Below are 22649 nucleotides of genomic sequence, written 5' to 3'. Positions count from 1 at the left end.
GGGTGGGTGGGAGGACAGGGGAAGAGAAGGGGGCTTACAGGAATTCATGCAATTCTTAGACAAATGGATGGAGCTGGAGAACATCATACTAAGAGAGGTAACCCAGTCTCCAAAGATCAATCATGGTATGTACTCGCTGATAAGTAGATTATTAGCCTAGAAATTTTGAATACCCAAGACATAATCCACATATCAAATGATGTCCAAGAAGAAGGAAGGAGTGGCCCCTGGTTCTGGAAAGGCTCAGTGCAGCAGTATAGGGGAATACCAGAACAGGGAAATGGGAAGGAGTAGATGAAGGATCAGGGGTGGAGGGAAGAGGGCTTACGGGACTTTCCGGAGTGGGGAGCCAGAAAAGGGGAAATCATTTGAAATGTAAATAAAGAATATACCGAATTTAAAAATAAATCCTGTCCTATTTGGACTCTTGTCTTGACTCATTTGGTAATGAACAGCAATGTGGAAGTGTAAGCTGAATAAAACCTTTCCTCCCCAAAAAAACAAAAAACAAAAAAAATCAAAAGTTTGATTTTTAACATTTTAAAAGAACAGCTACAGCACCCAGTTCAATTATCTGTGCTGAAGCAAGGGGACACTCAAAAGAATAAACATGTGATCTAATTATATGAGCTTTACTCCCATAGTAGATGCATTTTTATAGGATGCATGTATAAATCTATAACAATATAAAAACATGTATAGAGGCAAATTTTTAACAATTTATCTTTTAGATAACAATTATTAATTTTGTCAAAAAGTCTTGTCATGTAATAGATTAATGATTAATAATAATCAATTTGATTGCTGTTTAAAATAAGGAACAAACATTTTATCATGCTCTTAAAACATTCTTTTTTAAAAAATATTTTTATGATTTTATTTTGTAACTTTTTATTATTATATCAAATCTTTATTGGAGGATGTCAAAACCTTATTTGGAGAGATTTTATATTAATGTTCTCTTTGTTAAGGAATGGAAGTGAACATATATCATCAACTGTTGACAAATACTTATGGTAGCTTTCTCCAAGTTATGTCTCTCAGTATTTGTTTTGCATCTATCTTGAGGACATCAGAAGCTTAAATGACGAACTTAAAGCAGTGTCTTAGGCAAAATATTTATCTTAACACCTTTTGAAAATCATTTTCTTAAAAAATTTAAACGCCCAATGTTAAGAGCAAGCCATTTCTTGAGGAATAACCTTCTAATGAAAATCTTAAATCTATAATAATTTTGTATGTAGTAGGCAGGCCAAAATTTTAGATCTAAGTTTGAACTTCATTTTGAACCACATCTGTATGGATCTGTTAAAAATGTTCTTTTGGCCAGAAACTCTCTAAGTGAGGCCTGCAAGACAAAACTGCATCTCTCAAGCCTCTGCAGCTTTGAGCAGCTTTGAGGCAGCTCTGAGCTTTGTATTAACTCAAATGTAAATCTCCTGATCTGAGTTTGTTATCTCTAAGGCCAGACCTACACCCACCGGTCCTGTAAAGAATAACCTGTAATCAGACCCTATTGTATAGAGGTCAAATAATAAAAGGAACCTGAGACTGAAGAACACACACACACAGAGTTGGTCATCTCTGAGTCCATACTCGCCCAGCCCCGATGTTCACTTCACTAGGCCACAGGCTCTAACACCTCACTTTATTACAGATAATCATGGTGGCTCAAGCCTTTAATCTCAGCAATCAAATCTCCACTTTCTGGGTCAGCATGATCTGTGGAGTGAAAAGAAACAGATGGAGAAAAACTCAATATTTCTTTGTTAGAACAGTTATTGTAAGTTTTAAGGAATATAATAGCTTGACATTCAAAGTCTGGTTCACTATCACCTTTCTCACATGTCTAAGCCAATGCTTCCTAATGAGTTCTTCCTTCTCCATGACTGCCCCCCATCCCTGGATGTTGTGTAGTGAATGTGTGTGTGTGTGTGTGTGTGTGTGTGTGTGTCTATGTGTGTGTATGCTCGCACATGCACACAGGACTACCATCACTGGAGGATTAAATATAAACAAACAAGACAGGAAAGCTGGAGGAACGAAAGAAATAGCCGAATATTTTCTTTTTTCTTTTCATAGGAAGAAAAAAGAAAAAGAGAGCTGCCACTGCAGCAACATCTGCCACCATCATCTTCACCACCACCACCAACAAAAGATACTTGTCAATCTCCTTTTATTATAATAATTAAAATTTAAAATTGTGTGTGCTTGTGGGTGATCTATAGCACAACCTTCACAGGAGGATTAAATAAAATTAACCAAGAGATCCAAGGCTACATAATAAAAATGCTAAAACATAGATGATAGACAGACAGATAGACATATAAACAGAGACAGACAGAGATAGACAGATAAAGAAGAGAGGAAAAGGACAGAGCATAAGAAGGCTAACGACTCATAATGGCCCCTCGAAAACAAGGAAGGCTGGAGAGAGAGGTCAACCTCCTTATGTTTATTAAGGCAAAATCAAAAGAAAAAGTGAAATGAAACAAAACAAACCTAGCCAAATATTTTATTTTTCTTCAGATATTAAAAATCTTTTTAAAAAGCACACAATCATCCAAAAGGAAGAGAGAGAGAGAGAGACAGAGACAGAGAGACATAGTGAGAGAGAGAGATGAAAAGATCTATTTTTTTTTACCACTTTTTATTGTAATAAGAAAGTAATGACTTTAAAAATTAAAGCTGGCCCATCTTACTTTAACACTCATTAATACAATTTATTCTGTTGAGTAAGACAGGGATACGTGGTCAACACTACCATAATTTAATAAGAAATTTAAAAAAAACCAAGAAAACAGCCAGTAAACTGCTTGAACTCATTATGGTTTTTATTATTAAAAAAGAAGGAACAAAATAAAGGTTAATGGTTGTATTTTCTAATTGTTAATAAATAATCATTAAATATTAAAAATCGGTCCACTTTTCTAAAAAAAAAATTGGTCCATCTTATTATTCACTGTTGTATCATGAGTACTGTACTAAAAACAAATTTTGGCTTTAATAAAAAGGACAACTTGTCAACTAGGAATCAAGGTGACATGGAGAACAGAATACCAACTTCACCATTGCCCTAATGCTAGAGACCAAGAGTGATATACACAACAACCAGGCAACTAGCTGACAATCCTCTTAGGAAAAGAAAAGTTAAGGAAAATGGCCAACTTAAACCTCATTTAAATAAAGAAAAAAAAAAAGTCCAGATTTGACATCTGGTAGACCTGGGGTGGAGGAAATTATGATCCAGATGGGCAGAAATCTGGCCAACATAGTAACATACTGGGCTGGAGAGATGTCTCAAAGGTTAAGAGCACTGACTGTTCTTCTGAAGGTCCTGAGTTCAAATCCCAGGAACCACATGATGGCTCACAACCATCTGTAATGAGATCTGACACCCTCTTCTGGAGCATCTGAGGATAGCTACAGTGTACTTACATATAATAAATAAATGAGTGTTTTAAAAAAAATAAAATTAAATTAAATAAATAAATAAAAAACATAGCAAAATACAAGACAGAAGGAGACAGGGGTGGGGGTGGGGAGACTGATTGCCTCTCATTGCCTTTCCCCTACCCAACATGTACCATATTATCATCACGCTTTGAGGGAATATAGAGAGTGGAGAAAGTGCCTGCTGCCAGAGATCCGCACATTCCATCTAGATGGACACCAAGCCTAGGAAGCTAAGGTTCCCACAATTCTCCAGTGCCCCAGGATGAAACACAGAGATGGGTTGGGGTTGGGGCACAAGAAACACGAGGACCAGGTCCTTCCATGAGCAGACTAGCACCTCTGCCCACAAGACACTGTGTTATTCCCAGCTTGAAGGAACTAGCTATCCATCCCTCCAGGACAAAGAGAAACCTCAAGCAACGTGTGAGGGCTGGAGACCAGAGAGACATAGGTTTTATCCCTCACCTTCTCCCTTGCCTGCACCTCTGAAAGGATGCTCTTGGCTATGGTAGGATAGGAGTGATAAACGACACTCAGCTCCACCTACAACTCCCCTACCACCGCTAAACTTAAACATGCTTGTACAAGACCAGTGGATAGCAGAAGTGGCAGCCACAGGAAACAGTCCACATGGTTCCTCTGAAGGAGGAGCAGGGGAAGCAGTATTGGTAGCTAGAGAAGACCAGAAAGGGAGACCCCATTGCCACCTTGTACAAAGGTATGCTTAAGAAACTAACCATAAACAATGAAGCAAGGCCTAAACAAGTTAAGAAAGTTACCCCATGATCTACTGACAAAAATCACTAAATCTCAAAATATTCTGAAAACAGATAACAGCTAATAAAAGCCTTAGAAAACTTGAAAAACTCATTATATATATAAAGTATAAATGTGTGCCTACGATTATGCTTCCCAATACACTGTGTAAGCAGATGATTACAATCAAGAAAGACTAATTCCAGAAAAGAAATCCAGATGCCCAGACTCTGTTTTGCCTCATCTGGGTCTTTTATAAAATAATCCCAGTGTTTTATATCTGACAAAACAGGGAACCAAAGTAACTTGGATAAAACCAAACTCTAGATCCTTTCTACTGTGCTATAGATCAGTCTTCTGGTAAATGCTTCTCTAAAAGAATGATTTTTTTTAAAGATTTGTGGTTTTAACAATTTATTCCACAAGGAAACCAATGAGAAACGATTCCCAATTTCTTTCAAATTGTAATGCAAGGTAATAAAAACACATAAAGGTCTTATGAATGTGAAGAGACTAGTTTTCTAAGACAGCTATGAAAATATTTCTTCTAAAAAACAAGTTCACTCAAATGAGGCATTTAGATTCTGGTTCCAAAAGAGGTTGTGTCCTTTCTTAAATCAGGGTTTCCCTACTCTGTAGCCTTCCCTTGAAAATACTGTTCTCCTGGTGCTATCTCCCAAAGGCTGGGATTAGGTACCACCGTGTCTACCTTTAAATTCTTAAAAATACTGAAGAACACAAACTTCAGTTTCTTCACTGTGACATAAGCCAAATGGCTAATAACTTATTTAGTTAATACGAAAACAATTCACACCATGCTTTACAATCCCAATCTAAATTTATACACAGTAGATTGGGTTTCAGGAAAACACCATCATCCAATTCCAGAAAACATAACTATGCACTGGTCATCTGCTCAGATTTAGATTTTGTTGTGATTCAAGTTGTCACTTGTAGAAGTTTGGACCTAGGTCTTCTTCCCAGCCCCATTCTCCCAGAAATAAAACTCAGACTCAAAATATGTATACTTACAAATATCTTGGCCTTATAGCTAGTCTTCTCTGACTAGGCCATAGTGCATTATAACCCACTTACTCAAATCTCCTTTCTGACACATGACTACTTACCTGGGCTCAGGTACCATGTGTCAGTCTCATCACATTTTCCCAGGCAAATATCTCATCCCTGGCTCTATCCCAGAATTCTTTCTGCCTTCTGAATGTCTCATCTTGTATTCTACACTTTCCTATAGCCTGTAGTTTTCTTTTAGTAAAATACACAAGATATTCTCTCTACAGTCACTAGCATCCTTAAAACCTTCAACTTCAAATTGTTAATTATTCTAATTCTACTTGTACTTCTAAGGTACCAACACCACCAGCAATATCCAGAAGCCACCCAGAGGTTACTATGGCTTTTAAACACTCATGTGTACCTGCTTCTCCTTTCAGGATTTTATTTTGGTAATACTGCCACTCCAGTTGGATGTTAGCACCACGATGAAAAGGTGACCTTCCTGTGCCATAGTTGCTGACAGAGCCACTGTTTTTCCTGTGAGAAAAAAAAAATTGAATTGTTTCTCTACGTACAAAAGGATGTTATAGTTATGTAATGGAATTTTTTCATGCAATTTTAATTATATAATATTTGTTCTTTAATCACTTATGCATTAAATCTTAAAAAGCATTACCATATAACATCACCTAATGTTTTTTAAGACAGGGTCTTCTGAAATTCTCTATGTAGACCACGCTGGCCAGGAACTCACTGATGTTCACCTGCTAGGATTAAAAGCATGCACCACGCATGGCTCCAGCAATGTTTCTGTAAACCGACTCAATCTAAAATCAGCAGAGTCAGTTTTCCATGGCTTTTCATTTCTTACAATGAAAAGCAGACAACTCAGATCCCAGGCTCAAATTGTAGGAATAGACAACAAAACAAAAACTATAAACAGACTTTTACAATTCGGATATAAATACGTTTATCCTCCCATTTTATTTTTTTTTAATTTTATAGCAATAGAAACAAACTGGAGATTCATGCACAGCAATGAAAATCTGATGTTTAACATATAACCAAATGTGAATTTCAGACCCCCAGATTTTGCTTTGGTTAAGAACATTACTTTAATGTATCATTTCCTTTTATGTATAAAATTACAAGACAACAATAATGTTGTAAAACTGATGTGCAAGTAAAACACCACAGGCTTAGAGGGCAGGAGACTCAGAACAAAGAAACACATAACACAGAAAGTCTTCTTGCCTCTCCATATAAACTAGAAAAAAGAACAATTTACTAGAAGGTAAGTTGTCCCAAGGCTAAAACTAATTCTTTCAAATTCAAAATAATACTTTTCAGAGCTAAGTCACAACTACCTAGGACAAAAATAAAGCCTTGTTGGGAATCTAGAATTTTCTAGGATTTTCACATAAGAGAAAAACTGACTTTAAATAGAAAACACTATTGTAGCTTTCTTGTCAAGAAAGAACTAAGGAAAAATCCTAAATAAATGTTTCAATACTAGTAAGTAGTACACACATAAACCTAAAATTTCATTTAAAAAAAAAAAGCAGATTGCCCAGATGACTCACCTCTAGAGTATAAAATTATCAAAACCCAAAGATTAGTATGTTTACCTACATTCATAGAGGAGAGTTACTTCAACAGAAGAACAGAAAGTCTGAAGACACAGGATAATAGAAATTTTCCGTTAACAAACAATAAAAAGATATGAAAAATATCCAGAAAATATCCTCATCTATTTGAGATAATACAGTCCTCAATTTAAGATACTCTTCTCTGTATATTTCAGCTTACACCAAGCAGTAGTTTTCTAATTTTCCTACACTTGTGAATATAGGCTCCAGCCAATTTGAACAAAGGAATAGATTTGACTAAGAAAAATCAAAATACTTTCCAAAGAATACATTGTTATCAATTCACACACACACACACACACACACACACACACACACACACACACACATTGATATGTATCAACTTTCTTAAAACAAACAAGAATACAGACCTTTGAGATCTGTTATATTTCTTATAGCCCCTGAGACAAAGAAGCAATCAATATCAACATGCTTTACAGAGCTCTGCTGTCTGGGCCAGCTCAATTTGCCTAAAAGGAAAAAAGAACATTCAAACCCAAACTAATACTTATCATTTAAAACAGATTAGTTAATTTTAGAAATCACATTCAAGAAGAATGGTATCATAACATAATATAGAATATACTATGGACTGTATACCACCTTAATAGATGAATTTCAGTTTCTCTAGTTATCTGATAGAATTTTAAATCACTTCTAACAACACCATGGTATTCTTTCTTATTCTATTTTCTAATTGTCTTCTTTTAAAATTTAATTTTACAAGATAAATTTGATTATTTGTAACAATTTTGGTATGTGTAGTTTCACATACTTAGCTTTAATAAGCTCCATTCTGCACAACTCTACAAACTTTATTTAATGAAACAACAATAACAATGGCTACTGCCTCCCAGTGTTCTTGATAAGTATTAAAACAAAGAGGTTTACAGGGGGATAGATTAATTCTCACAGCACTATGGAAAACATTACTACTACCCCCACCTTTTATAGACTAGTAATTTAAGTCCCACAGCTGATGAATGCCCAAATTGCAATTTAACTCCAGTCTGCTTGATTTCCAACTTTTTAGGCTATCATACTACTCTTCTAATTAGACATATTTCAAAAAGTCCACAGAAAAAAACAAAAATCTACATACAAAGGGAATTTTTCTTTCACCATTAGATGTTACTAGTTCTGCAGCACGTTTATTGCATTTATGGAGCTGAAAGTTAATATTATCTCGTAAGGACAATTACTGACTTAGAAAAACCAGAGATTGTTTATAAGGATTATTATAATCCAACTATTAGGATAATATTACTTTATAATAATTTTATTACAAATACCCCTCATGGTGTTCCAAAATATAATAGTACAGGTCCTAAATCTAAGAATCTAAACTCTAAGAACTTTCTAAGATATAAGAAGTTCTGATTTCAAAGAATATGCTTGCGTATCAGCTTTAAACAACAAAACAAAACAAAATAAAAAACTTACTCCCGAACAACTGAGCCACTTCACGTACTAACTGTGAGGCGATTGTCTAGTCCCACTAGGTGCAAGGCACTGAACCTTTCTCCCTGCTGCTTTTAAGCAGATGTATGCTGGGCATCACTGATTCCTGTCGTTCCTCTTGTAGAGAGGAAATAGGCAAGAAAGGCAAACACCCATGCATGCTCCTGTCACAGAAAGTGGCAGAGCAAGGACTCAGATCCAGGCTACACTAAATCAAACTCTTGCCATTCTCTATGTAAATTTCACTAATCACGATCTTTCTTTTGTAGAACAAGGTATCAACCTCAGGTCCTTGAATATGTAAGGCAAACAACAATCACAATTCTACTGTTCAAAGTACTATGAAACAGAAGGTAAACAACCTAAAAAATGTTAAATATTTAAGGGGCACAGAAGATTTAAATAAAATGCCTATCACATGGTTTCTTACAATATATAAATTTAAAAATTTACTCCCATTCATTGACCTAACTCATAATAGTATTCTAAAGCTTTCAAGATCAAGTGAACTTTGGTTAAAAAAAAACCAAGAAACAAATAACAGATGGCATTATTATGAAATATTCCAAACTACTGGCTAAAAGCCTATTTAGATATACAAACAAATAACATAAGAGCAACAAACATTCACATAGAAAGACCCTGCAACTTTCTAAAACCCCATTAGCATCTCCCTCTTTATGCCTCCCTTTCCACAGTTATAAAGATTACTATCATATAATCTTGAACCTTACTTTTTGCCCACAAAAAAAAGACACCAAAACCTTTGTCAAAATAACTGAACTAGAATCTAGTTTAAGTAACAACTATCACAAAACAGCTTCCTGTTGGATTGGGATGACAAGTGTTAGCCACACACACAAATGAGACAATCTACATAGATGTTAAAACAATCTCCCTAAGTTTACCACATAGTTACAACAGTTCTATTTCAATTTTAATTTTTAAGAGTGCATTATTGAAACAGCCTTCTAGAAAAATCTCAATTACCCTTACCAATCAGCATCATTCTCACAGGAGATTAGGAATGGAATATAAAATGTCACGTTTATACAGCTCGTAAATTCAGCTGTTTATAAAGTCCCCATGAAGAAGGAAAGCTTGGAATCCCAGTGCATACAGCACTGAAATGACCTGACATTTTGAGGTAGCCACAGTTAAGTTTAATGGGAAACATAGTAGCAAAGTTTTCAGTTATAGTTACTGTAACTTATATAACCTAACATTCCTAGAGGATTTTTATATTAAGAAGTTTGGAATCATTAGAATACCAGTAAGAACATCAGAATGAAAGCATCAAATAGAACTGTTTTGAAGAAAACAATTTTAGTACCTACCTGTGTCAGGTACAAGGGAAGACCAGCCTGTTTTTATTTTGTTCCAAATCAGAGGAAGCTTGCCTGTTAAGATAAAGGATTGAGCAGGAAGTGAAGATCCACTTAAATATATTTAAAGTGCAAATTTACTAGGTATCACCAAACACCCAGAAGTCAACAAAATGATGTATTTAAAAAAAATCAAGCCAGGTGCAGGACTTAAACCACAGCACTCAGAGACTGAGGGCAGGCAGATCTCTGTGAGTTCGAGGGTAACCTGGTCTACAAAGTGAGTTCCAGGACAGTCAGGGCTATACAGAAAACCCTGACTCAAAACCAAAACAAAATTCTGACAGTTAGCTTTAGTGTTGAACCATTATGACTCTAGATATCAATAGTAGCATATCTGACAAACAAATATGCATGTATTACTGGCAAGAAAATACACTGTTAACAAAACATGTCTATGCTGCTACAGCAGACTAGACAAAGGCATATTTGGAAAACAGCTGTGTAAGAAATATAGTAAAACACACATTTAAATAACTAACACTATTTGGATTTGTATTAAAGAGTCAGACCACACAAGCAGACCATCATGTACTTAGGTGATGCCATGTGAACCTTCTCTCTATTTTAATTGGTCAATCAAAGGTTAGAGTCTATGATTGAGTAGTGGAGGGGAAAGGTGGGATTGGAGGTTCAAAAGGGGGAGCAGGTAGAGGAAGAAAAAGAGAAGGAAGAGGAGAGGAGGAAGCCACTATGGACCACATGGATGGGAGAAAGCACAAATCTTAGTGATTGGGAAGTAAGTATTTTGCCAATGAAGACAAATGACTTATAATTAAAATATTTGGATTATGTGTCATTTATATGGGCTATAAGGGTTGGAAATTTTAGCAACAAATTCGTGCACCTTATATCCAGCTTAGAACTGAACTAAATTGAGAGGAAAATCCAGCCCCCTATATCCTAAACAACCAGAGGTAACAACGCAGCCCTGAGCTGGGCCACAAGGTGGCGCCAATGTCACAGCATAGTTGGGGTTCCCTGAGCCTGAGAAAAATTCAAGGACCCAAAATCAATGCTGCCTGAAAAGCAACATTCACAGCTGAAGATCAGCAATTGAACAACAACAGCTATCTTTCCAAAGCTTTCTTCACAGACACAGCAGACTGATCTAGGCATTTCAGCTGCAAGCCAAACTTCCCCTGCAGCTTTCGAATTTCCAATATCCCCCCACCACACTTCTAAACAGGGCACAGGACAGACAAACCAGCTCTCCCAAATGCTTACACTGCAGGCTGCCTAATATCAACACACATGCTGAAGGCTATAGGCCAGACAAAAGATCCAGAGGGCAAAAAACCACAAAAGCCAAGGATATTTGTGCGGTCAGCCCCTCCCTACTAAGTAAAGACCAATAATAAATACTAGTAAAGACTAATAAAAAGGCCAATAATAAATACTAATAAAAAACTAATAATAAAAGAACCACAATTTTCTAAATCCAACACCAGAGGGAAACAAACATACCAAATAATAAGACCAAATATTAAGAAATAAATAGTAATTACTGCAATTGTTTTCTCATTCATTTCCTTCCACATGAATAAGGTGCTACAGAGAATTAAGGAGTTTCTTAACTAGTGATTATAAAAAGCAATGATATTTTTAAACAATTTTTTGTTTCTCAGAGTATATGTGACCGAAGTCTAGAAATTAAATTTGCCAAGGTACATTGAAGAAAATTTTGCATTTTCTAGAGACTAACTCTAAAACCTATACTAGGATAGACTCTGAAGTAACACTTTACCAGCAAAACTTGTAATTATAAACAATATGATCTACCCTCATTAAGCATAGCAAATATTTTGATTGATTAGTACTTAGTTTTAACTCAACAAACCTGTCCCTAATAGTTAGTTTCAGTCATCACAGAGACAACAGTACAATACTATACTAATGAAAATGTAGCTCTAGCTTTTGTCTCTATAACAAGGACTAAAGACTGCTAAGGACTGCTAAGGACTAAAGAGTGCTAATAATCACATACATTAAGAGTCATAGCCCAGAGAAACAGATGACACTATGTACTAGATACTTGTGCAATGTTCCTAATTCTCAGTATTACCAGCAATGCTGAGATAAACTAAAATACGTTACATTGTTCTATGCAAAATATCTACTTCCTCAGGACAAAATTCTTGACAGTAAAGTGAACTTTAAGGGTTACAGTTTATGAACACTGAAAACACAGAGTTGGTGTATAAAGTCACATCATACCTGAAACCATATCATAAACTAAAAAGAAAATAATTCTCTAGACATGTAACTGTCTTTATTCATTAAACACACCCATTTTCCCAGTCATCATTCTCAGATTGCTTCCTCGAACAGCCCTGCCTCGTGGTGGGTAGAAAAAATTAAGTCAATTTTATATAATAATGTACTCTTCATTGATATTTATCAAGGGAAATGGGAAATTTGAAAATTCAAATGTCCAATTAACGGAAGACAAAAGATTAATGCCAAGTAAATATTGTCAAATGCATTATTTTCAGGATGCTTTATCAGTACAATCTGTCCAGAGAACTTCCTCCCTACAGTTTAAGCCTCATATTTAAACACATTTCAACCTTTCAACTGGCTGAGTGAGGTCTATAGAGAATGAATCCATGCCCTCCTGAATAACGGCACTTAACATTCACTTTGCATAAAACATCAATAAATCAAATTAACAGTCACTTACTTGTTACCACTACTTAGTTAAACAATCTACTAAAATATTCCCTTTGGAGTGTTTGTAGAAAGATACAGAGCGAGGGGATATGTTCTATGGTGATGTGGTGAGGTATGGGAGAATGGGGTGCCTCAGCAGGCCCATGCTAAGGCATCCCTTCTCCCTGAGGACCAGCCACATAATGGTATAGTATAGAATAGAGTTTATTAAGGGCATGGGGAGGGGAGTTAAGAGGGTGGTAGAGGCAGAGAAAGAGACACTAGAGAAGTAGAGTAGAGATGTAGAGGCCAACCATGGCACGTGGAGAGAGAGGGGGGAAGGCAATGAGAGAAGAGAAAAAGGGAAGCAGGAAAAGAGCAAGGGAGGAGCAAGAGACCAAGAGGGCAAGAGAGCAAAGAGGGGGCAACCAGGCTCTTTTATAGTGGGTCAGGCCTACCTGGCTATTGCCAGGTAACGATGGGATGGAGTTTGGACAGAATGCTAACATCCTTCATCATCTGACAGAAAATGGCTCTTAAACTAGGTCATACTAGCCAATCAAGAAAACACACACAGTATAACACACCTGCCATACAAACTGCACCCCGTGAGAAGTTCATTAAAAGAACACAGCACAAGGGACTGATTATCAGGATAAAATATGTAATACATGAGGCTGAAATATAATACAGCAAGGGGGTATTACTGCACACCCATGCCAAGATGTGCTCTTGAGAAATTACTACATGCAAGAGATCAGGTGTGAGGAGGTTTACTGGGAGATAGCAGAGGGGTGAGGACCTGCAGACTGGGTAGAGGCAGACAAGAGCAGAGCCATGAGGGCAGATAAGGGAAGAGGGGGCCAGAGGACAGAAAACACTGGCAGAACTAAACTGTACCATACAACACCAGGATTACCAAACACTGACACGTCTCTAGCTTCAGTCTTAGGGACTAACTAGTAAGCTTATTATTAGACCAAAAGAGGCAGAAAGTCAAATTTTTCTAGCCACAACTTAGACTATCACTGCATTACATTTATGAAATTAATACAATATTTACACTGCTTTTGGTAATTATGCATGTTTATATCAAAGATTATTATATGAAGCATTAAATACCCTATTAAAGTCAAATTAGCTTTTGTAAGATTTATAAAATCTTTAACACTTAAAACATATTTTATCCACACACATGACTCTTTAGTTTTTGAAATGGTTTCTCTTTCTGAAATTTGTATTAATGACATATTATATACATGAAATATGGCTAAAGACACACAGAAGTTGTCAGCTAAGTCATAGGAGTAAAAAAGAAAATTTAAATGTTTTAGGGGCATATGGAAAAGGCCCTGAGAATAAATTACTAATCCTGCGAACAGAAGAGTTTTGCTTTCAATTTTGCTCCAGGCAGGTGTGAGGGTGTTCAATGGTGTATTCATTACAAGCCCAGAACTGCCATGTGTTTCTCTCATATTCTCCTTAAGTAGCTTATTTACCAGTCCTGAAAACTTTATCCCTTAAGAGTCAGAGAAATTCCTATTACAAAATTACTGTTTCCAAGAAACTCTGAATCTATACACCTACTTTTACAAGCAAATGACTTGAGAATTCTGCTAATGTGTATGTCACAGTCATTAATGTAACTGAATAAGAATGTCCCCCACAGACTCAGAGATTTGGACACTTAGCTGGTGGTGCTCCTTGGAAGGGATTAACAGATGTGGCCTTGCTGGAGGAAGTGAGTCCCCAGAGGTCAGCTTTGAGAGGTTAAAGACTGTTGCCATATTCAGTCTGCTTTCTCTGCTTCACACTTTGTGCCTGCAGATGTGAGCTCTCTGCATTCTACTCCAGCTGCCACGCCTGCTGCTTGCTGCATTGCTGCCCATCATGATGTCTATTAAACTATAAGCAAAGTTACTTTCTCATGGGAAGGGGAACAGGAAGGTCACTTCCTCAGGTTTGCAGCTTGCTTGGGAGAACATCAGGTTCTCTGCGTGAGGAAGTGTCTCCTCTGTCTTGGTCGGCTGAGAATGACAAAGACCCTAGGTTGCCTGGAAACTAGCAAGCTGCGAGCAATCTCCTCATGCGATTTCTCTACTGATAATAAAATATATCTTCAAATTTAAAGCCAGGTATGGGGTATTACACCTATAATTTCAGTGTCTGGGAGGTAGAATGAGGAGAATCAGGAGTTCAAGGACAGCTTCATTTGCATAATGAGCTCAGGACCAGGCTAGGCTACAGAAACAGTATCTGTTCTGAATGAATACATGCATACATACATACATACATACATACATACATACATACATAAAAAATTAAAAATAGTAATTCATTTGATTGCTCATTTAAGAGCACCTATGCTCACCAAGGTTTCTGCTGTGAAAAGCCAGTGAGAAAATCCTTATTGATGGTGTCATAAGGAGGGTAGACAGGTCTGATACTCAGATAGATGCTTAGACTATAGATATGGATCAGGAGTGCAGTACTTGCCTGTCTTTCAAGAGGCTGTGAGCTTGGTGTCTATATTGAAGGAAAAACAACACCAAGCAAAGCCCACAAGAAACTAAAACTGTTTTCTATACAAAATTGTCCCAACCAAAGACACCTCCCAAGTAATGGAAATTAGTCAAGTATCAGAAGAGAACAAAATTTACAAAGATCTGCTACTTCTCCCCAAATGGGGTTCTTTCCACTCTGAGACCAATCTGTCAACTCCAGAGGAGTGGCTGAAAAGTAGCCATGTTTTTAACAACCACCATACTAAAAGAATGAGGACTGCAGTCTACAAATCTTCCAAATATTCTGATCTCTATATAAGGGGTTAGTATCTCAGAAATAAGAACAAACTAGAAGTAAACAAATCAAGTTTTCCAGAAATTAAACCCCACCTCACTTTAGTTTATCTGTGAAGTGGACTGAAGTAACTGGCAAGAAGCAACTGGCAAGACCAACTATATTCCATGTAGCAGCTATCCCTGGTGGTCAACTTGACTATATCTGGAATGAACTCTGACCTGGATCTTGGCTTAGAGATCTTGAGACACAGTGGCTATGAATCCCAGAAGATTTTGACAGGGAAATCTCTAAGTTCAAAGTCATCAGGGAGCAGGGCAGTGGTGGTACACACCTGTAATCCCAGCACTCTGGGAGGCAGAGGCAGGTAGATTTCTGAGTTTGATGCCAGCCTGGTCTACAGAGTGAGTTCCAGGACAGTCAGGACTATACATAGAAACCCTGTCTCAAACAACCAAAAAAAAAAAAAAAAAAAAAAAAAAAGGAAACAAGAGTTGAACCTAACCAACTCTGCAGTCTACTATCATTCTATACACTTAAAGAAAACAACACAGACAGATACACACAAACACACCCACAAACACACACACACAAAAATCCCTTCATGGGCTAGAGAAATGTCCCACTGGCTCCAGCAATTTAGAGTACTGAATGATTGTTTAAAAAAAAAAGGATTTGTATCTAGTACCTTTATAGGGGCTCACAATCACCTGTGACCACATATGAACAGATACCATAGGCAAAATGCCTACCATATTCTTTAGTTTTACCCTCCCTAGTACAGAGGATCAAATTCCTCTAATCTTTTTTTTTTTTTTGAATTTTCGAGACAGAGTTTTTCTGTATAGACCTGGCTGTCCTGGAACTCACTCTGTAGACCAGGCTGGCCTCAAACTCAGAAATACGCATGTCTCTGCCTCTCAGAGTGCTAGGACTACAGGTATGTACCACCACTGCCCGGCGAAATCCTCTATTCTTAAAGGAAGTTTTGTTAATTCAATATCAAGAACACATTTGTAGAGCCGGGCGGTGGTGGTGCACGCCTGTAATCCCAGCACTCTGGGAGGCAGAGGCAGGTGGATTTTTGAGTTCGAGGCCAGCCTGGTCTACAGAGTGAGTTCCAGGACAGCCAGGACTACACAGAGAAACCCTGCCTCGAAAAAATCAAATCAAATCAAAAAAAAAAAAAAAAAAAAGAACACATTTGTAAAATGTTAATATCTGGGAGTGGTTGGATATGCAGAGAAGGAACATTTGTAATCAGTTTAATTTCTTTCTTTTTCTTTCTTTCTTTTTTTTTTCTTTCTTTCTTTCTTTCTTTCTTTCTTTCTTTCTTTCTTTCTTTCTTTCTTTCTTTCTTTCTTTCTTTCTCTTTCTTTCCTTCCTTCCTTCCTTCCTTCCTTCCTTCCTTCCTTCCTTGTTTGTTTGCTTGCCTTCTTGCTTACGTTTTTTTGGATTTTTCGAGACAGGGTTTCTTTGTGTAGCTAGCCCTGGCTATCCTGGAATGCACTCTGTAGCCCAGCTATTGTTATGCATTTTGATTAAAAAAAAAAAAACTTTTAAAAGGTTTGGTTCATCTGGCACTTAAAAGAAATAGACAAAAAGCAGGAGAAAAACATGTGGCTGTGACTTCTTTCTGGTGGCTTAAGTGAAAAACTCTCTGACTGTGAGTTTGAGGCTAGCCAAGTTGACAGAGCAAGTTCCAGGCTAGGCCTGCAGGGCCTACACAAAGAGAAACACTATTTTGAGACCAGACAAAGCAAAGCAGAAAGGGTTCTGCTTTTTAATTTACAGACATATGCTTTTTGTTGTTGTTGTTTGGTTGGTTTTTGGGTTTTGGTTCCCCACCCCCACCCCCAAGACTGGGTTTCTCTGTATAGCCCTGGCTGTCCTGGAATTCACTCTGTAGACCAGGCTGGCCTCAAACTCAGAAATCCGCCTGCCTCTGCCTCCCAGAGTGCTGGGATTACAGGTGTGCGCCCACCGCCTGGCCTTTTGTTTTTCTTTTTTTTTGGGTTTGACGTATGCTTTTTCTAGTACTATTGACCATAGAATTTTGATCATGAAGGCATGTTGGATTTTGTTTGTTTGTTTGTTTTGTTTTTTGTTTTTCGAGACAGGGTTTCTCTGTGTAGCTCCAGCTGTACTGGAACTTACTCTGTAGACCAGGCTGGCCTCAAACTCAGAAATCCGCCTGCCTCTGTCTACCAGAGTGCTGGGATTACAGGCGTGCACCACCACCGCCCGGCAACAAAACCAACTTTTAATAAACAAGTAGATACCAGGAAATGCTCACAAAATTAATTAGCCTTTATTTCTCTTTCCTATAACAACAATTCAAAGAATGCAGAGACAATAGTAATTTTTAATTTTTATTTTTTCAAAGTAAAAAAGAGGCCTCAGCCAGGCGGTGGTGGCGCATGGCTGTAATCCCAACACTCTGGGAGGCAGAGGCAGTCAGATTTCTGAGTTCAAGGCCAGCATGGTCTACAGAGTGAGTTCCAGGACAGCCAGGGCTACACAGAGAAACCCTGTCTTGAAAAAACCAAAAACCAAAAAAAAAAATAAATAAATAAATAAACCAAAAAAGGCCTCAAACCAAGACAACTACAAGATAATTTTATGAACATATATCATAATGAAATCCATTATTTTGAATACTAATGAAAAGGAATAGATTTCAATTGTTCTTACTAAAAAATTAGTGAGGGAATTAATGTATGCCAACTAGATCAAATTTGCTATGGCTCAGTATCTAGATATTGTGCAATATCTGGCTTCTCATAACCGTATTTATCCTACATATTTCAAAATAATCCATTATACATAGATTATACAAAATAATCCATTATACATAATAAATTTTTATTTTTATGAAAATGTGGACACAAAGAGATGCATGTACGTAGTAAGTTTCACGTTGAGTTTTATTAAGAGAGAATAAAAAGGGTAAAGGATAGAAGGAGCAGTTATTAGGCAAATACCTTACCGCAGCATCTACATTTGCAGGTGAGTCTCCATTAGGATCTGCCAGCATAGAAATGACACTAATCATGATGGTTTCCACAGTATGGATAGGTAACCAGCGTTCCTCTGGCTTCTCATAACCATATTTATCCTCCCCAGGCTCATGAAGAATAGAAATGCAAAACATCACCATTTTTATCAACTGTAAAATTATAGAATAAGAATTGTTTAAATTTGGTTACACATAATCTATTACAAATGCATAATCTGTTACTTATGCATATAAAACATTATTTACATGGAGATTTCCTAAATGTAATCTACTAACTTTTAAGAATGTTACAGATTAACTATATTTTACATTCTTTAAAATTACAAGTAATTGCAGACCTCCACTGCTGTCCCTGATTCAAAGGACATGCCGTCTCTTTTCTACTTCTCCAATGCTTTATTCTCAGCATTTACAGTTGTCTTTCTCAAATTCTAGTTAAGATGGTCCTCAAGGTTCAGCAAATAAAAATTTTAAAGGGGGAGGGTGATGTAATAATAATAAAAATTAACAGACTCAAAGAAAGACACACATTGGAGAGATATCTCAGTGATTAGAAGCATTGGCCATGAGCTGGAGAAATGGCAGTGGCTAAGAGCACTGACTGCTCTTACAGAGGTCTTGAGTTCAATTCCCAGCAACCACATGGTGGCTCACAACCAAATGTAATAAGATATGATGCCCTCTTCTGGTGTGTCCTAAGTCTGATATAGTGTACTCACATATATAAAATAAATAAATATATCTTTAGAAACACTGGCTGCTCTCACAGAAGACCAGAGTACGATTCTGAGAACTCACATGAGAGTTCACACCCTACAGTCCCAGAGAATCTGACACCCTTTTCTGGCCTCTGTGGATACCAGGCATGCATGTGGTATACACACACACACACACACACACACACACACACACACACACACACACACACACACATATATATATATATATATATATATATATATATATATATATATATATATATATATATATATATAAGCAAAACATCCACATACTAAAAATAATAAAATAGGGGCTAGAGAGATGTTGCAGTGGTTAATAACACTGGGGCACTTGCAGAGGACCTAAGTTTAATTCCCAGCACCCACAAGGCAATTCACAATCATCTGTAATTCTGCTTCCAGGGGAGCCAACACCTTTGTCCTACATCCATAGGTACATGGTACACATACATATATGCACACAGAACACTCATAAACATAAATATACACAATAACAAAAGCTTTAAAATAAATAAGTGATACTCATAATCTACTTCACAAACTCATTTTAAATGCAAGTTCCATATAGTAACAGTCAGTGGGGTAGAAATACAGAAATATCCTCAATTTTATAGGGGATAAAGAAAGACACAACTATATCTCACTTTGCACTATTTTATCCAAAAGTAAATATTCTCAAAAAATCCTACAGTGTTAATCTATAAACATATTCAAATAATTATATCAGCAATTAATAAAAGTAACTTTTCACAGTAAATGTCTTCTGTCAAAAATACTATTATTACTTGAAGAAGTTTACAAAACAAGTAGGAATAAATAAATTTTCAGAGTATAAAAAGATTTCAATCAGTAATAACATATGTATGCTTGTTTGGTTGGCTGTTGTTTTGAAAGAGTTTTAACTGTCCCTGTTAGCAATCTTCCTATCCCAACTCATGGTTAAAGAACACAGGGAGACTGAGGGAATAGGGAGAGACAGAAACAGAAGGAGGGAGGGAGGAAAGGAGGGAGGGTGGGTGTTTGTATATCAAGGGATATAAAATTAATCAATCCAACAAGTACTTTTGGAAGCCCTACTGTAAAGCAAAATTACTCTTCACATGTAATCAAAAACTCATGTTTTTGCTGATTTATACAGAAACTTTCCTTTAACTGAGGTTTCTCTTCTTAACCCACTCCCATGGCTTGTGAAATCCAACAAAATGGAATTAACAAATAAAAAAGGAACAGTATTAAACATTGTAACATTCCGCCTAAAATGTTGTTTTTGTTTTCCACTACGTTTTACAAAATAAGGAACTGTCTTTGAAAAAATGAGATTGAATAATTGTATATAATTCCATCAGAAGGAATCTACTTAAGATCAAGATTTGGAAGATAGGAACTGAAGGGTATATGTAGCTCAGAGAAAAGAGGACTTGCCCAGAATGCATAGCCTTGGTCCCACATCCAGCATCCTATAAACCAGTCATGACAGCACATATTTATAAGTTCAACACTCAAGAGGTAAACATAAATAGAAAGATTAGTAGTTCAAGGATATCCTTAGCTACAAGATCAAGGCCAGCCTGGAATGCATGAGACCTTGTATCAACCCCCAACCCCCAAATCATTAATGGGTCTGTTAAGATTACTCCATTGTTAAGAGAATTCGCTGTTCTTCCAGAGGACTTGAGTTTGATTCCCAGCAACTATGTGGCAGCACAACCTTATATAATTGTAGTCCTAGGATATACAAAACCCACTTTTGTGATCTTGAGGCACCAGGTACACATATACAAGGACCCACCTACATGCAGGCAAAGCACCCATACACACAGAACAAATTAATAATAATATAGTGTGGTGGCCCATGCCTTTAATCACATAAAATAGGAGGTGGAAGCAGACAGATTTCTGAGTTCCATGCCAGCCAAGGGTAGATGATAAGACCTGATAGATAGATAAATAGATAAGATAGATAGATAAGATAGGTAGAATAGATAAGATAGATAGATAAGATATATAGATAAGACGGATAAGATAGATAGATAGATGATAGATAAGATAGATTAGATAGATACATAGATACATAGGATAGATAAGATAGATAGATAAGATAGATAGATAAGATAGATAGATAGGATAGATAGATGATAGATAGATAATAGATAGATAAGATAGATAGATAAGATAGATAGATAGATGATAGATAGATAGATAGATAGATAGATAGATAGATAGATAGATAGATAGGATGGGTGGATACATACATACATACACACATACATACATACATACATACATACATACATAAGCAAACACCACAATAATAATAATAACAATTTTAAAAGAAAATGACTTTTAAAAAGCAATCATTTGGTAGAACAGTAATGGTGAATGTTTTTTGTCCCAGTACTCAGAAGGCAGAGGCAGGAAGATCTCTAAGAGTTAGAGGCCAGTCTAGTTTACAGAGTGAGCTCCAGAACAGCCAGGACTACACAGAGAAACCCTGTCTCAAGAAACAAAAACAATTACTAGTCATTTAAATTTGAATCATTTTAGATTTAAAGCTATAGAATCTTAAAATATTTTAATTTTACACGTCACTTCAAAAATGAGAATATCTATCTCATTAATTAACAGATTAATATCTGTTGACATGAAATTTATTTTTATTGTACGATATATAGCAAATAAAATTACAATTTTTTCCATTTCTTAGTTAAGAATTAAAAATCACAATGATACACAATTACAACAACTATACATCTTCCTCAAATCAAATTGCCTATACAAATTCTTTACTTTCCCTAAATCTTCAGTGTCTAAAATGCCCCGTTCTATTTTAATTAAATATTTCACTGAAGCAGAATCACACAATCAGTTTTGTTCTTTTAAATTTGTCATATTTCAATTATCATGTCTTCAAGATTCATCATTAAATGTTGGTAGAATGCATTCCAAGTTGAATGACCAAAATTAGAATCATGCCGAATCACACTTTTAAAATAAATATGTCATTTATATAGTCATCAGAAATAAACACTGATGCCATTACGGCTGTCTTATTCAAGACAAAAGTTCTTCTATACTGACACTGTTTAAATTCTAGTGATCTCTGATTTAAGCAACGTTTCCAAAAGTATGTTGAATGACAACTATGTTCTCTGTGAGATGTTAATTATTAACTCTATAGCTAGCTATACACTTAATATTTACATTTATTTTGCCAAAATGCTCTTAATTCCCCATACAATGTTTTGTCTGTTATTTTTTCCCTTTCATCTCATTGCTCTTTACAAATGGATTTATTTCTAATACTAAATCCACTTGAAAACCCTGTATGAAAGCTAGGCATGACAGTACAAATCTTTAATTCCAGCACATGACAGGCAAAAGCAGGATAATTTCTGAGTTTAATGCCAGCCTGATCTACATACATAATTTCAGGCCAGCCAATGTTACAGTGACAACCTGTCTCAAAAATAAAAGAACCAACCAACCAAACAAACAAACAAAAAAAAACTAAACCAAAATGACAAACAAGTAAAAACCAACAACAGAAGAGAGAGAGAGGTCTAAACTGACATACATCTAAGCTACACAAATTACTATTTGCTATGTAGTGTTTTTGGAAATTATTTTATTATTATTATTGTGTGTATCTATGAACACATAGGCCACAGACCATGTGCAGAGGCCAGAGCATAACTTAGTGGAATGCGATCTCTACCTC

At 36.3% G+C, this 22649-nt stretch overlaps 1 protein-coding gene across 4 annotated transcripts in view; it reads right to left on the bottom strand.

Annotated features, from left to right (window-relative positions):
* LOC127669152 (ubiquitin-conjugating enzyme E2 G1-like) overlaps nucleotides 1-22649 on the bottom strand; it is a 97597-nt gene that overhangs the window by 13256 nt on the left and 61692 nt on the right. For 2 of the 4 annotated variants that reach the window (XR_007974322.1, XR_007974323.1), the window contains exons 6-7: nucleotides 9674-9736; nucleotides 7314-7345 (exon numbers count right to left, since the gene is read on the bottom strand). Coding sequence is in view for 1 of the 4 variants with exons in the window: in XM_052163015.1 (XP_052018975.1) it covers nucleotides 5701-5763; nucleotides 7314-7345; nucleotides 9674-9736 (158 nt within the window). In the remaining 3 variants the exon portion in view is untranslated. Of the gene's footprint in view, nucleotides 1-5646; nucleotides 5764-7313; nucleotides 7346-9673; nucleotides 9737-22649 lie in introns of those variants that run through there. The other 2 variants (XR_007974324.1, XM_052163015.1) reach the window with 2 other exon arrangements.

Source organism: Apodemus sylvaticus, chromosome 19 (assembly GCF_947179515.1).
Source record: "Apodemus sylvaticus chromosome 19, mApoSyl1.1, whole genome shotgun sequence".
Taxonomy (NCBI): domain Eukaryota; kingdom Metazoa; phylum Chordata; class Mammalia; order Rodentia; family Muridae; genus Apodemus; species Apodemus sylvaticus.
Note: the sequence above shows the minus strand (reverse complement) of the source record. Positions and strands in the feature narration are given on the sequence as shown.